At 44.6% G+C, this 15,612-nt stretch overlaps 1 protein-coding gene across 3 annotated transcripts in view; it reads left to right on the forward strand.

The window, feature by feature from the left end:
* Nucleotides 1-15,612, forward strand: part of HOPX (HOP homeobox) — a 33,069-nt gene extending 17,457 nt beyond the window's left edge. For 2 of the 3 annotated variants that reach the window (XM_061145885.1, XM_061145884.1), the window contains exons 2-3: nucleotides 6,862-7,021; nucleotides 14,807-15,612. In XM_061145885.1, the coding sequence (XP_061001868.1) occupies nucleotides 6,878-7,021; nucleotides 14,807-14,884 (222 nt within the window). In that variant the 5' untranslated portion in view covers nucleotides 6,862-6,877 and the 3' untranslated portion in view covers nucleotides 14,885-15,612. Of the gene's footprint in view, nucleotides 1-6,264; nucleotides 6,410-6,861; nucleotides 7,022-14,806 lie in introns of those variants that run through there. The other variant, XM_061145883.1, reaches the window with a different exon arrangement.

Genomic DNA, 15,612 nt, shown 5'->3' on the forward strand with positions numbered 1-15,612 from the left:
CTATATTAGTTATGTTAGCCCCCTGTACTATATTAGTTATGTTAGCCCCCTGTACTATATTAGCTATATGAGCCCCCTATGCTATATGAGCCCCCTATGCTATATTAGCTATATTAGCCCCCTGTGCTATATTAGTTATATTAGCCCCCTGTGCTATATTAGTTATGTGAGCCCCCTGTGCTATATTAGTTATATTAGCCCCCTGTGCTATATTAGTTATATTAGCCCCCTGTACTATATTAATTATATGAGCCCCCTGTACTATATTAGCTATATGAGCCCCCTATGCTATATGAGCCCCCTATTCTATATTAGTTATCTTAGCCCCCTGTACTATATTAGTTATGTTAGCCCCCTGTACTATATTAGTTATGTTAGCCCCCTGTACTATATTAGTTATGTTAGCCCCCTGTACTATATTAGTTATCTTAGCCCCCTGTACTATATTAGTTATCTTAGCCCCCTGTACTATATTAGTTATGTTAGCCCCCTGTACTATATTAGTTATGTTAGCCCCCTGTACTATATTAGTTATCTTAGCCCCCTGTACTATATTAGTTATCTTAGCCCCCTGTACTATATTAGTTATCTTAGCCCCCTGTACTATATTAGTTATCTTAGCCCCCTGTACTATATTAGTTATCTTAGCCCCCTGTACTATATTAGTTATGTGAGCCCCCTGTGCTATATTAGCCCCCTGTGCTATATTAGCTATATTAGCCCCCTGTGCTATATGAGCCCCCTGCTCTTATTAGTTATCTAGTTTATACATGATATCAGTAGTGTATGTATGAGCGGTATAGTGTAGTTTTGTTCAACAATTTTGGAAAAGAAGTTGGTATAATGTTGTAAAGCTACTAGTCAACATACCTTATGACCAGTTCCACTCCTAGAGAAATCTCCCTAAAAGTGCTTCAGAGAACATATACAAAAATGTTAAGAGACACCATGTTCATAATAGCAAAATACTGGAGACAACCCAAATATCCACCAACAGGAAAAGACATAAATACATTGTAGTATGTTCACTAAATGGAAACAACTGAATATGAATGAACTTCTCTACATGCTAAGATATGAATGAATTTTGGAAACATGTTGATGGACAAAGCAATTCACAGAAGAATTATATATAGTGTGATATTGTTTTTATAGATCTCAAAAACATAAAAACTTTTTGAAGAGCTCTTTTAGGGATTCATACATATGTGATAGAACTAATTTTTCCACAATATTGTAAAGTAATTCGCCTCAAATTAAAATAAATAAATTAATTTTTAAAAGTAAAAATAAATAAATAAAAAATAATTTTAAAGAAAAATACTAAATCTTCTAATTTCAAGGTAGCAAATATTAAAAAAGACAAAAATATAAAAAAGAAAAATTTTAGGTCATCTGTAGTCCCACAGTCTAGATATAAACACTGTTAACATTTTGTTGTATTTCCCTCTTTTTTAACAAGTAAAATTGTAATCAATATAACATTAAAAAGTCTTTTCCTATTTAGATTTAGAACCTTGTTTATCTGAAGACAGCAATGATACTATGTGTGTAGGTGTATTCATAATCTAATGTTCAGTTTTAAGTTGTGTGACATAAATTGTCTATGTAAATGATAACTTTAACTTTAGCATTTCCTGCATTGGAAAATTCAAGAATTTAGAGAATCATTTGTCAAGGTTGACAAATCTCTTCCAATGTAATCTTTGGTTTCTAAATCAATTATGGAAATTTGTATGGTAAAAGGCTGGAAGGAATTTTCCTTATGATGATCTGCTGTCTTAAATTCTACTCTTGGAGTTCTCTGGGGTCGCAGTGGTTAAGAATCTGCCTGCCAATGCAGGGGACGCAGGTTGGACCCCTGGTCTGGGAAGATCCCACATGCCGTGGAGCAACTAAGCCCGTGGGCCACATCTGCTGAGTCCGAGCTCTAGAGCCTGTGCCCTGGAACAAGCGAAACCACCGCAGGGAGAAGCCTGTGCTCTGCAACAAAGAGGAGCTCGTGTTCACCACAACTAGAGAAAGCCCGCGCAAAGCAAAGAAGACCCAGCCCAGCCAAAAATAAATTTAAAAAAATTCTAGTCTAACACGGGAATGTCTTTTTCTATGAGGAAGGGGATATATGTATAAACTTCATTGTGAAGCAGAACGTTAACACAACATTGTAGAGCAATCGTACTCCAATTTAAAAAAAAGAAAAAGCTTGAAAGAAAAAAAATTTTTTTTTTTTTTAAGATTTATTTTATTTTTTGGCTGTGGTGGGTTTTTGCTGCGGCATGAAGGCTTTCTCTAGCTGAGGTGAGCTGGGGCTGCTCTTCATCGTCTGCTCTGACTTCTCATTCCGGCAGCTTGTCTTTTCATCCCGATGGCTTATCTTGCTGCATGGGCTCAGTAGTTGTGGAACACAGGCTTAGATGCTCCTCGGCAGGTGGGATCTCAGATTCTTAACCACTGAATCACCAGGGAAGCCCAAGGATATGTTCTATTTGAAAAAGATTTTTAAAGGGTTTTATATTATTTCTGAATTTTTCAAAGCATAGTGAAATTTCTCGTGATAATTCATATGAAAGGTAAAGTGTATAGTGTAAAGGTAAAGGTATAGTGTAATGTTTAAATTTCTTCTCCAATGTATATTTTTAGGAGTTATTCCTTTAAAACTACCTCAACCCACTGTCTGCTCAAGTGTTGAGATGATATAGAGCAGCAGAGTTAGGAGTTACTTTAAAGCATCTTTACAGTATAAGAAATAAGAAGTCCTAAACGTTTATAGTTGATTTTAATGATTAAGTTGCAAAATCTTGTGCGAGCTGAAATACTTTTCGTGTTTCTGCCATGCTGGCTTCCTACAGTGTGGTTTTGGTTCAGGGGGTCTGTAGTGGTCCCGGACGTTTCTACAGGTGATTTTAAGTCCCAGCAGGCATGAGAACTACTGTTCTAAGCTTAAAGACATTAACCACCAGGTTCATATTTGAAGAACAAACGAAAACAAGAAAAGTCCTTTCCTTTAACACAGCCTTGTGTTAGCCTGAGGAAGCAGATTCTACCCCTGTGTGTCAATTTCTGAGAGACACTGGCAGCCGGGGCGATCCCCCTGGCACTCCATCCGGAGTAGCTCAGTAAGTGACGAGGGAGAAAACTCTGCTTCCAAAGACCCACCACTTTCCTTGGAGAAATGGTGGCATGTTATTGTTTTCACTTAGGAAAATACAGAATGCTTCAGGAGCTCATTGCTCCTAGAAAGTCCACAGTGAATATGGAGACACAGGCTAAAGTAACTTGGGAGATGACCCTGAAGAATGACCTTTCTGCTTCCTTGGTTTTGTCGGTTCACCATGGGACGGTTTGTGAGGAGTATCTGCCACTGATCACTTTCTTAAATGTATTTATTTGACTGTACTGGGTCTTAGTTGTAGCTTATGGGATCTAGTTCCCCAACCAGGAATTGAACCCAGGGCCTCTGTATTAGGAGTGAGGATTCTCAGCCACTGGGCCACCAGAAAAGTCCAGGAAGTCCCATGCCACTGACAACCTTTTTCTCTTAGTTTGGTATTTGTGGCATTACAGAGAGGTCAGGATGGCTGGGAAGGGGAGGAGAAGATGGTAAATGTGAGCCCAGAGGGATTTCTGCAGGTTCCAGCTAGTAACACTCTCCATGACCTGGTCCATATAGGTAGATGCTTTAAAAAAAAAAATAAATAAATAAGTAAATGGCTATAGGATTAGGGGACTAAGGTAAAGCTGTTAAGATTGGCACAAATGTCTCTCCAGGCATTGAAATTTATAAAAAAGCCAGCAGTTTTCATTTAACCTCGTGCAAAGGTTTATGTATTGTCTTCTTGCAACCACAAAAGAAAACACAACCACAGGACTCTTTGAATGTTTCATAAGATATTAATAACCACAGCAATGATACAACTTATGCTGAGTAAAGTTTAAGAAGCTTTAAAATATTTTTAGTTCCTTTCATCTGACATTGTTTAGACTACCTTCAGAGATATTTTTCAACCGTTTCCTTACTGGAAAGAGTTGAGAAGTTTTATAAGGCCAAGGTTACTAGGGTGATGTCATTTATAAATTTCCTTTGAAAGAAAGAGAGGGAAAGAAGAAATGGAGGAGGATCAGCAAACACATGTTAACCAAAGGCAGCTGACACAACAGAGACTGAGTTTTGTGGAATAAAAGGTAGAGATCTCTACTGTGGTTAGATCTTCTATCCTCATTTCTAGAAATCAAGTTTGTTTGGTGTGCCTTAGAGAAGTAGGTACTTTCTAATGGTCCTCCCATAGCAACCAACCAAGTCTAATGCCCTCAGTCAAATAACTCAAGGAGTGCTTTAAAGCCAAGTGCATATCCATAAAACCTCATACGAAGTCCTGTAACAGGGAGCCACAAAAATATAAGAGAAAATGCACCTGATTAATAACATGTCACCTTTGAATAAATCATAATGGTTAAGAAACAAACAGAGGAAAAGAGTACATGAGGAACAGTCCTTGAATCTGAGTTCAGTTTAGAAATCTGTGCGTCTGATGAACACTTCTGAAAGACCAGGGATTCTACAAAGCAGCAGCAAAAATTTTCCTGGAAGAGCCACCATTAACTATGTCACTGGAAATAGTTGGATTCTTTCTAGGGCAAGGAATAAACTCAGAGGCAGCAGTTTCCTCTTGCCTGTGTTTTCTTTTTTTTTCCAGGCAAAATGAGCAGTGGTGGGTGGTTCCAGTGGGCAGCTTTGGCTGGAGTGGGTATCCTATGAGGTCAGTCAATGCCCATTCAGAATAGCAACAAGCCCCTGCCTGATTTTTTTCTGCCAAACTGAAGACAGGATGGCCTGTTGAGAAGGGTCTAGAAGAGCACAGTGCTGAAACAGAAGCCAAGGCTTTCCATTCCAGGATGCTGGGCACCAAGGTTCTTTCCAGCTTGGAAGTTCTGTGTCAAAGAAAGAGGGGGACAGGTACCAACAGGAGAAGAGGCATTTATGGCCTGGCTTAACCTCCTCCTGCCTCAGCAGTGTGACAGGCATCACTGGGACAGATTTTAAAGTTGGGGAGCACAGAACTGCCTAAAAACACCGAGATTTCACTATGACCTAACAACTGGTTTGACCCCAGGATCTCTCACAGTAGAATGATTTCTTGTCTCACCGGAAACCCTCTTCAAGTGACCAAGAGGAGACGGAAAAAACATTTAGGGAGCCCAGGATGCAGGTCAGGGTAGAAAAGTGTATCACAGCTTCGGGGACATTATGCAGGCAGGTCAGTGGACTGCGGCTCACCCCCAGGCACAAACTACATCAAAATCCACTCAGGATCGTGCTGGCTGATTTTGCAATTGTTTGTTAAAACAACAAACCAAGGTGTTTCCCACACATGTGCTTGTCTTTTACTGTCAGCGATGGCAAGTCCTGACCTGTCTGTCCCAAGTCCTCAGCCAAGAACTTGAACACTCTAACTTCCTATATCTCCATACATCTTAAACTGGGGGAAGGGGAGGGGTGCACATCTGCCATTTTCTAGTCCCATTTCAGAGGCTACTTAAGTATGAGACACGCCGCAGGAAGTCATGTTGCCTCAAATCTGCTAGAGCAATCCATACATGCATGCTAAATTGCTGCCGTCGTGTCCGACTTTGTGACCGCATGGACTGCAGCCTACCAGGCTCCTCTGTCCATGGGATTCTCCAGGCAAGAATACTTGAGTGGGTTGCCATGCCCTCCTCCAGAGGATCTTCCCTGACCCAGGGATTGAACCTGCATCTCTTATGTCTCCTGCATTGGCAAGTGGTTCTTCACCACTAACATCATCTGAGAAGCCCCTGCTAGAGCAATGTTTGGCTCTAAAATAAGGAAATATAGAAGACCTTGAAGCTGGTCAAAGACCTGTTCTCTTGACTTTGCAGTTATTTTTAATACAATCACAGGGGATGTCTGATTTAAAAGATAGTTACTGCAGATCCTCCTCAGCTGGGTTTGGGCTCTGTCTTGGAAATCCTCATCTAAAGAGGTTCATAGTGAAGTGGACTCTACTGTACCCTGCCGGAACCATGTCCAGGCCACCCTGGGCCATGAACAGCCGGTTGACAGGAGGCTTCCTACTCACAGCTTTAGTTGGAAATACCTGGGGTAAAGGGATGGAGGAGATTGCAGATTGCAGGGTGACTCACACAAGCCCTCAGGTGGAAATTTCTCCTGCAGCGGAGTCCCTGGCCCTGGGAAGTGCAGGGGTGAAGCGCTGCGGACCTATCTCCATTGTAAAAGGGAGAGATTAAAAGCGCCGCCCCCAGCTTCCCAACTTTCAAAAGTAACTTCTGTCCTCTGGGTCATTTCTCTGAAGGAGGTGTGGGGTGTACCGCCCTCCCTGGAGAGGCTGCAAAGTGCTAAACCGCTTTAGAGGCAGCAGGGCTTGCAAGGGTGAGGCGTCCCGCCGCGGAACCGGGCTGCCAGCCCAGCTCTCCGTCAGGACTGTCCCCAGGGCAGCTCCCTCTGCCCGGAGGAAGGGTTTGAAGGCGGTTTTTCAAAAATCACCGCCGCTCTTCCTCCACTCCTTCCTTAAAGCCTCCAGGCGGGGAGGGCGCGGCCGCCTCCTCCTCCCGTTGTCCCAGAGCAGGGGCCCCGGGGAAACCTGTTGTAAAAACTGGGGTCAGGAGGGAGGCCCAAGGACGCGCAGGTCTACGGGGGGACCCCCTGGGCGCGCCCCCGGAAGGGCCCCGCGCAGGCTCCCGGCACAGCCTGCAGCGCGGGGCACCCGCGCGCCGCGCCACCGCGGGCGGGGACAGCCCCGCGGGCTGAGGGCGCCCGAATCGCCGTTCCCCACTGCGCCCTGCCCACGGCCTCGCTCATCACCGCCGCTTCTCCCTCTCCAGCAGCCGCGCCGGGACCATGTCGACCGAGACCGCGAGCGGCCCCACTGAGGACCAGGTGGAGATCCTGGAGTACAACTTCAACAAGGTCAACAAGCACCCGGACCCCACCACGCTGTGCCTGATCGCGGCGGAGGCAGGCCTCTCCGAGGAGGAGACCCAGGTGAGCCCCGGCGCGCGCCCCGCGCGCCCACACTGCCGCCCCTCGGGACAGCCTCGATCTCGGGAAGGTGAGGGCCTCCCTCACCCTCGGCTCCCGCCTGGCCTTCTTCCCCCGGATCTGTCAGCGTTTATGCCCGCACCCCGGGAGCCCAGACCTGCATCGCTTCCCGCTCAGCATCCCTGCTTCTCGGCTCCACCCGCGCCGGGTCTGCCCTGCACCCCAGCCGCGTGTCTCCCGCAGGAGCTGCTTAGAAACCCCACGCCCACCCTCCCGTCTGCTTGATTTTGCTCTCTCCCCTACAGCCAGAGAAAGCACGCTCTCCTCCCGCCGGGCTGGGAGCCGCGTCCCTGGGCCCACGTTTGTCTCGCTTTCCCGGGTTTAGTTTCTCCTCTGGGCTCTGAGCGAGACCTTCCGGAGAGGCGCCGTGGGCGCCCACTGAGCCCGGCGTCCACGAATCCAGTCCCAGCGGGAGTGTCAGAGCTGGACGGGATCCTAGTGATAAGCTCTAAATTCAGTCCTCGGGGTTGGTAAACGAGGAAACAGGTTCAGAGGGAGGGAATTGTCATGATGGCACAGGTCGTTATGCATGCTCTTTCCACCACATCTCGCTGCAGCTTCCGCTCAGCTGCAGACCTAAAATTGCGGGGAGTCAGGGAGATTTGGTTCTGATTTTTAAAAATTCCACGGCTCTAAGGAGATCTAGGATCTTTTTTTTCTGGAGTTTTCTGACAAGGTAGACATCTAACATTACAACTGAAGGGAGTGAAGAAAGAGGTCACTGTAAGTGCATTGATTTATTTATTTTAAAAGCTTCTGTATTATCCTGAAAATCGTTTAGGACAGAGAATGTAACACTGCCCAGGATTTTAACCACTAGGAGCTGGCTCGAAGGAGTACTGGCTTCTTCAACCGACTGGTTTTTGTTTGTTTGTTTTTTAACCCTTGCCTAAACTCTGACTTCTATTTTCCCTTTGGTCATGGAAAGACAATTAGTTATGCTTGATAATACCACTTGGAACTCCTCTAGCATCTCTCCCATGGGAACCCAAAGCACTTCACACCAGTAGTCTCAAATCTAATGCAGAGACTTTCTTATTCTTCCCATTTTATAGACCAGGGCATCAGACATTTTTTCTCTCCTCACCATGAATCATACTTAGATGAAGCTTAAGAGCTTGTAATGGGTGCTTCAGTGGATCCTAGAATCAAGACCCCAAGATACATCTTGGATCCCAAGTCCAAAATGATTTTTACTAACTAAGCCTTTGAATGTAGTGGGCTACAGTCCATGGGGTTGTAAAGAGTTGGACTAACACTTTTTGGAGAATTTGCCTGTAGGAGATCCTCCCATTCCTAGGTCAAACAGAAAGTCAAACGTATCTTTTTAGAGAAGGAAACAGCTGTCTGGCTAACCAGAACCAGAACTTAATAGAAGGTGATTTAGTGTAACCCAAGTCTAACAGCTCATGTTTCTGTGAACCACCCCCTCTTTCCCTGGGAGGCAGCCTGCTGAACTTTTGTCATTTAAAATCCCACGCTATATTTAGAAAAGAGGAGTGATCAGAGAGACAGTAACTCAACTTCTTAAAAAGAAAGCTGTGGATTCACTGTGGGCTCTGTGAAAGTGTTAGTCACTCAGTCATGTCCAAGCTCCTCTGTCTGTGAGATTTTCCAGGCAAGAATACTGGAGTGGGTCACCATTCCCTTCTCCAGGGGATCTTCCCCACCCAGGGATTGAACCTGGGTCTCCCACATTGCAGGCAGATTCTTTATCATCTGAGTCAGATTCTCCCTTGGCAAGTTACTGTCATTCCCTTACCCTTAAAACAGAATAATTACGTTGACCTTTAGAAGAGATGATACTTGCCACCTATTGTTCCAGGTATTCTCTAAGTATTAAATCCTTTGTTTTCCACAACAATGCTGTGAAGTAGGTACTTTTGGCCCATTGCACAGATGAGGGAATGAGACACAGAAAGGTTAAATAATTTGCTTAAGACCACAGCTGGGAGGTGGCAGAGCTGGGATCTGTTCCCTGGGAGTATGGCCCCCTGGCCTGGATGCTGAAACACCTTGCTGTTTTCTCCCCACAGAAGAGAAATGGAAACAACTGGGTGGGGTGGGAGGAAAGGACTGAAAATTCAATTTATGTTCTCTTTCTTCCTGGGGAAAAAAAAAACTATACCATAAATGACAGTCATCTCAGGCTGCATTCAGTCTTTCCTCAGGATATATCTTATATGAGAGAACTGAACTGAAATCAGGTTTGAGGCAGGAAGAAAGAGAGGGCACCCTTCTGTAATCAAGGTCAGCCAGTTCAGGCCCCTACACAGCAGTTTCCTCCACCCTCTAAGGCAGCCCTTCTCCCATCTCACCTCTTCTTCCACCCTCAATGGGCAAATGGTCGACCCAGCTCGGAAGTGAGCCTTGGCGGGATGAGTCAGCCTCATAGCAGAGCCCTTCGCTTCCTTTTCCTGCCACAAGGCCAACACCTTCTTCCTCCCCGACATTGCCACAGCTCGGCTTTACCCCTCTGTCTTCCAGCACCAACCACAAGGAAGCATCTGAGACCCCAGAGCTCAGAGAGAGGCGAAATTTACCAATTTCAGAAGAAGAGGCTTCCTAGGTGACCCTCTGTCATCTCTTATCAGATTGGATCTCATCTTCCAACTTCCCGTCCTCCCCACCACCCACTGCCATCCCCTTAACCTCTTGCCAGCCCTCCCATCCCCGTGGGCACTGGTGGGTGGGAATGGTTTCCCTGGAGGGACCCTTTAAATAACTGATGGAGGCCAGGGTGTGCTGGGCCTGTGTATAGGCAGTGTCTGGTATCAATGCTTTCTCTGTTTCTTTTCTTTATTAATGTTGCCTTTTTCCATAAGAACAGGTCGTCAAAGCCAAGATAATATTTATTTCACATGCTTGCTCCCTTTATGCCTAATACCACCCACTTCCAGAATTGGATTCATATTCTTTTTCCTAGAACAAGGAATACTAGAAAAAGAAAAATAAGCATGCTATGCTACTGTGAGATATTAACAGTTAACTCAAGCTGATTCACACTGCTGATACTTTGACAAAAGTAAGAGGGACTAAAAGGTTAAACTGTCCCCTGACTGGGGACTTTGACACCTTTATGGCTGTCGCACTGTAGGACAATGTTCTCTACTTGGAGGGGACACCAGCAGGAACCCAGCGTGACGTGAAGGATGCTCTAATGGGAATAACTTTTTAAGGTGCATTTGCTGGGATCCTCGTTGTTGTTCAGTCATGTCTAACTCGTTGGGACCCCAGGGACTGCAGCACACCAGGCTTCCCTGTCCTTCACTAGGTCCCAAAGTTGGAGCAAACTCCTGTCCATCGAGACCATGATGCTGTCCAACCATCTCATCCTCTGCTGTCCCCTTCTCCTTTTGCCTTCAGTCTTTCCCAACATCAGGGTCTTTTCTAATGAGTCAGTTCTTTGCATCAGATGGCCAAAGTACTGGAGCTTCAGCTTCAGTCCCAGAATGGATTTTTTTTCTCATGACAGTAATTAGATTTCCCCTATATTTAAATTAGATTAACTTTACAGAATCCCAATCCCTGTGTCTTTTATTATTTTGAAGTCAGTGTGAGAAGGGGCTGGGAAAGTTCTCATCAGTCCCTTGGGAGGTTAGGATGATCTGCCATTTTCTATTATCACTGATTCAATCCCAGTGTAGTTGGCATTGGTTCTTAGATTGGTTTCCAGAATTTTTATCTCCTTTTAACATCCTGGGATTCTTCCCAGAACCCTGGTTTTAGTTGTTAGATGTTTCATCAGTGGAAAAAAACCTTTAAAGGTCTCCTCCTAAAAAGAATGAAATGTTAGTTACTGGAGAAAAGGACAGGAACAATGTTATTTTGCCTTAACCCTTCTACATCACAGGGTCTAATTATCATCTGTTCCTTTGGAGTAAATAAATCTCCATTTATTAATACTTAATGGGTGAGGCTAATGAGGGCATCCACTTATAAGCAGGTAATGGATGAATGACTTTCCCAGGGGATGACTGACCAAAACAAAGAAGAGGAGAAAAACCAGGTGGAAAATTAGTCTCGACATGAGTGAGATGTGATAAGATTTCACTCTGAAGGTGAAAAAAAGCAAGCAAGGTGTTTAATGCTTTTTGTTGCTGGTTTGCTAAATTATTATACATGTGTGGATTTAAAATATATATCTTTAGAAAATAACTGAGCTTTTCTTGAGCCTCCCTGATCCCCCAATGCTAGGGTTCAATTTATTAAGCATTTGGATGCCAACTCACCGATTCACAGATGTGGTCATTGCTGAAGTTATTTTCGGTAACTGTATATTAATATTCTGCTTCATTACTCATGTAAGAATTGGCTCTTCTGAATGAGTCCAGCTCAATCATTTTGTCCTAAATGAATCCTGATAGAAAATGAGGCTTTCTCCCTCCAAATTTTAATTAGTTGGTCTGTAAAACTCTGCCGTTTATTCAGCTCTAGTAACTGGAAATTCTGTTGAATCAGACCTTGTAGCCGCAAAACCCCTGCAGAGGCACCTCATTAATGAGACTGGAACCATACTGCCCTCACACCAGATTCCAGAGTTAACTAAATACACGCATGGATCACCGAAGCGAATATGCCCATCTTTAGCAGTAGAACATGGGCTGCAGTGTGAAGTGTTGTTCGCTCAGGTGTGTCTCTTTTTGAACCTGCAGACTGTAGCCCACCAAGCTTCTCTGCCCATGGAGTTTTCCAGGCAAGAGTACTGGAGTATATAGTCATTGCCTTCTCTAGGGGATCTTCCCCACCCAGGGATTGAACCCCGGTCTCTGGCATTGCAGTCAGATTCTTTATCATCTGTGCCACCAGGGAAATCCAGAACATTGGTTAAGGCCACCAAAAATACATGAATTCTCTATTCTCCTTAAGGAGGGAGACCCCTCAGGAGTGAAATACTGCATCCAGAAAGCAAGCCCTAAGAGAAGGTTTCCCTAAGAGCAATAAGCTGCCACACCAATAGTACAAAGGTGTGTAAGACCACAGATCTCAGTGACTGTGTAACGAAGTCAGTGTGTAGACTCTGTTGAACAGTTAGGGTGACATAGAGGCGTGGTCCCTTGCTATTCAGCCAGCCGAGCCTTGGTGCAGACCCTCGACCATCCTGTCTCCTCGCTTCCTTCGAGCTCTCAGGCCTTGAGACACAGAAGCACTCCTCCCGCTGTGGTCCTTGCCCTTTCTTCTCATCTTGGGTGTATGCTGAAGTGCCCTTTGACTCCCTAGATCTCTGTAGAGATGAGGTCTCCCCCACCGTGGCCCTGGAGCCCACCCTGTTTGTTGGGAGGCTGTGCAAAGTCAGAGACATCTAAGTGTCCCCACACACTCTCCACACCATCTCCATCAGAACATCCCAGGTCTGGCGTCCGTCCCACAGCTGTGTTCCTTCTCTCTGCTTCCTTTCTGTCCCCTCATCTACTGGCCCCTAGAATAGGTACATTTTAAGTTCATTTTGTTTTTTAATCTGTGTTTGTTTATTTGGCTGTATTGGGGCTTAGTTGCAATGCACAGACCCTCTAGTTGTGGTGCATGGCCTCAGTTTCTCCCAGGCATGTGGGATCTTAGTTCCCTGACCAGGGATCGAATCTGCATCCCATGCATTGCAAGGTGGATTCTTAACCACCAGACCACCAGGGAAGTCCCAGGAATAGGTAAGTGTTAGAAACCCAAACAGGACAATAGAAACTCCCTAAGCTTCCCTCTTCACTTATAGTTGAGCTGACTGGTGCTCTAACTTCCTCAAGTTCTCAGAGCCAGTTGGTTAGAATAGAGCTTCCTGTTGGCAGGGCCCAGGACTGCAGAGCCCCCAGCAGTCATCTGCTCAAGCCGTGAGGTGGAGAAACGGTGTGTCATGTTGTGTGAAAGGTTGGGAAGCACAGGAGAGTAAAGCCTAGAGGTTCCGTCCCTCCCATGGAGTCTTCTTCTCATCGTCTCCCATGTCAATCAACGCTTGCTGCTTCTATGCCTTTACTCTTCCCTCTTCAATGTTGTTTTCTTAAAAATCCAGATCCCTTCTGGCCAACCTTGTTCATACCCCAGACTCTTCCCCAGTGTGGATCTCCTCATTTCCCCTTTGCAGAATTCCTCACCCCTCGGTGGTATAATAATATACAAGCATGTTGTAGCTCAGTCGGTAAAGAATCTGCTTGCAGTGCAGGAGACCTGGGTTCAATCCCTGGGTTGGAAAGATCCCCTGGAGAAGGAAATGGCAACCCACTCCAATATCCTTGCCTGGAAAATCTCATGGACAGAAGAGCCTAGTGGGCTGTAGTCCATGAGGTCATAAAGAGTCGGGCACAACTGAGCCACTAACACTTACTTATGATCAGTTGTGTCTGATTCTTTGTGACCCCATGGACTATAGCCCCTCCAGGCTCCTCTGTCTGTGGAATTTTCCAGGCAAGAATACTGGAGTGAGTTGCCATTTCCTTCTCCAATGGTATAATCTCAATGGTGTAATAATGGCATCTCTATATGTTGTAATTGATGCTTTTGAACTGTGGTGTTGGAGAAGACTCTTGACAGTCTCTTGGACTGCAAGGAGATCAAACCAGTCAATCCTAAATGAAATCAGTCCTGAATATTCATTGGAAGGACTGATGCTGAAGCTGAAACTAATACTTTGGCCACCTGACGTGAAAAACTGACTCATCGGAAAAGACCCTGATGCTGGGAAAGATTGAAGGTGGGAAGAGAAGGGGAAAACAGAGAATGAGTTGGTTGGATAGCATCACTGACTCAATGGACATGAGTTTGAATAAGCTCCAGAAGTTGGTGATGGACAGGGAAGCCTGGCATGCTGCAGTCCATGGGGTCAAAAAGAGACAGAAGCGACTGAGCAACTGAACTGAACTGACTGATATGTTGTAAGGCAGTTTTACAACATATGAAGAATGTTTTATCCTTCACCTGGTACCATGTCTAGAACTATCCCATCTGGGGCTTTTCTAAATCCATGGTTAATTTTGTGAGGTATGAATATTTGGGTCACACAAATCTAGAAGATTTTGAGTAAACGGGGAGTTCTACTCTATCTTTCCTCACTGTTCAGCGGCCCTGGAGCAGGAAAGACTGGGCCAGACCCCTCCATAGATTCCCCCAAAAGAAGTGCCCCAAGGTTGGCCAGTGCTTAGTTTTTCATTCATTTTATTCGACAAATGCTAACGAAGCACTGGTGGATGACTGAGGCCCTTGGGATCACCCTACATTGATGAGGTAAAGCAGCTATATAGATTTATCTGGGGAAACAAGGAGATGCTTTGATCTCTTTTATCATTCAACAAACATTGATTAATCTCTGTTAAGCCCTTATGCGAGGGGCTAATAGTGATAAGACGGATGCAGACTCTGCTTTCATGGCTCTTATCTTTTAGAACGAAATGTAGACTAAAAGCAAGTGAATGCACAAGTTAATGAATTCATTACAGATATTCAAAGTTCTGTGAAGGTAACCAAGTATTAAAATAGAGACTAAGGAGATGGATAGAGAACCTACTTTAGATAAAATGGTCAGGGAAGGCTTCAGTGAGAAGGTTTTATTTAAGCATAGGAATGGTATGTGCAAAGGGCCTGAGGCAAAAAGGTAAGGATCACAGTGAGAAGATCCAGCCCCATGGACTCATTCTTACTTTCCTTTTTTACAACTGGGTCACAGAAGCTACTCTGAGAAAGGGAGAAAGGGAATGGACATTTTTCAATCTATGACAAGTAATCTTGCCCATTTTCCTCCTCCAGAAATGGTTCAAGCAGCGCCTGGCCCAGTGGCGGCGGTCTGAAGGCCTACCCTCTGAGTGCAGATCCGTCACAGACTGAGGAGATGGTGGACATTGGCGCTCCCCTTCATGAAGACCATCTGCTATTTCTCTTCTTAGCTTCATCAAGCTATTTTGGTTTTTCAGTGTAGCATTGTTGTGTCCCACTGTTAGCTGTCCTGCTATTTAACACAATGTTGTATTTTTTAAAATGTACATAACTAGAGAAGATAATAACAATTTTTTTGTGTGCAAGCACATAGGAAGCTATGTGCAGCAGCTTCTGTGTAAAGCAGAGGTGTGGCTGCAAATGATGTGGCTGGCATTTCCTTTTGAGTCATGATGACAGATGGTGTTTAAAAACCACCTAAGTTTCCTTTTGACCATCACCTCCCAGTAACAATTTACTGTTAACATCCATTTCAGAATGGTCAAGGCTTCTGTTGAAAAGACAACATGACCAAGAGAAAGACGTAGTTCCTTCTAATTCCACTAAGTCATTTTCCTTGTGTTTCATTTAATACATTGAGTGAGAATACAGAGGGACTTTGAGTCATGTGGATTTCATAAAGCAATTCCTTGGATTATAGCTGAATTAACTTGGAAAGCACTCAGGCTGGAAGACAGAAATTCCAACTGGCAAAAATCAAATAACTAAGGGGAAAAATCCACAAAAGTCTTGAATTTCCCTTATTTAAATACATTTGTCGATTTATTTTGCTAAACAACATGAACTGCTTTTTGTCTCTGAAATGATGTTCTAAATAAAACCTTAATGTTTTGTGAAAA

Source organism: Dama dama, chromosome 6, assembly GCF_033118175.1.
Source record: "Dama dama isolate Ldn47 chromosome 6, ASM3311817v1, whole genome shotgun sequence".
Lineage (NCBI taxonomy): Eukaryota > Metazoa > Chordata > Mammalia > Artiodactyla > Cervidae > Dama > Dama dama.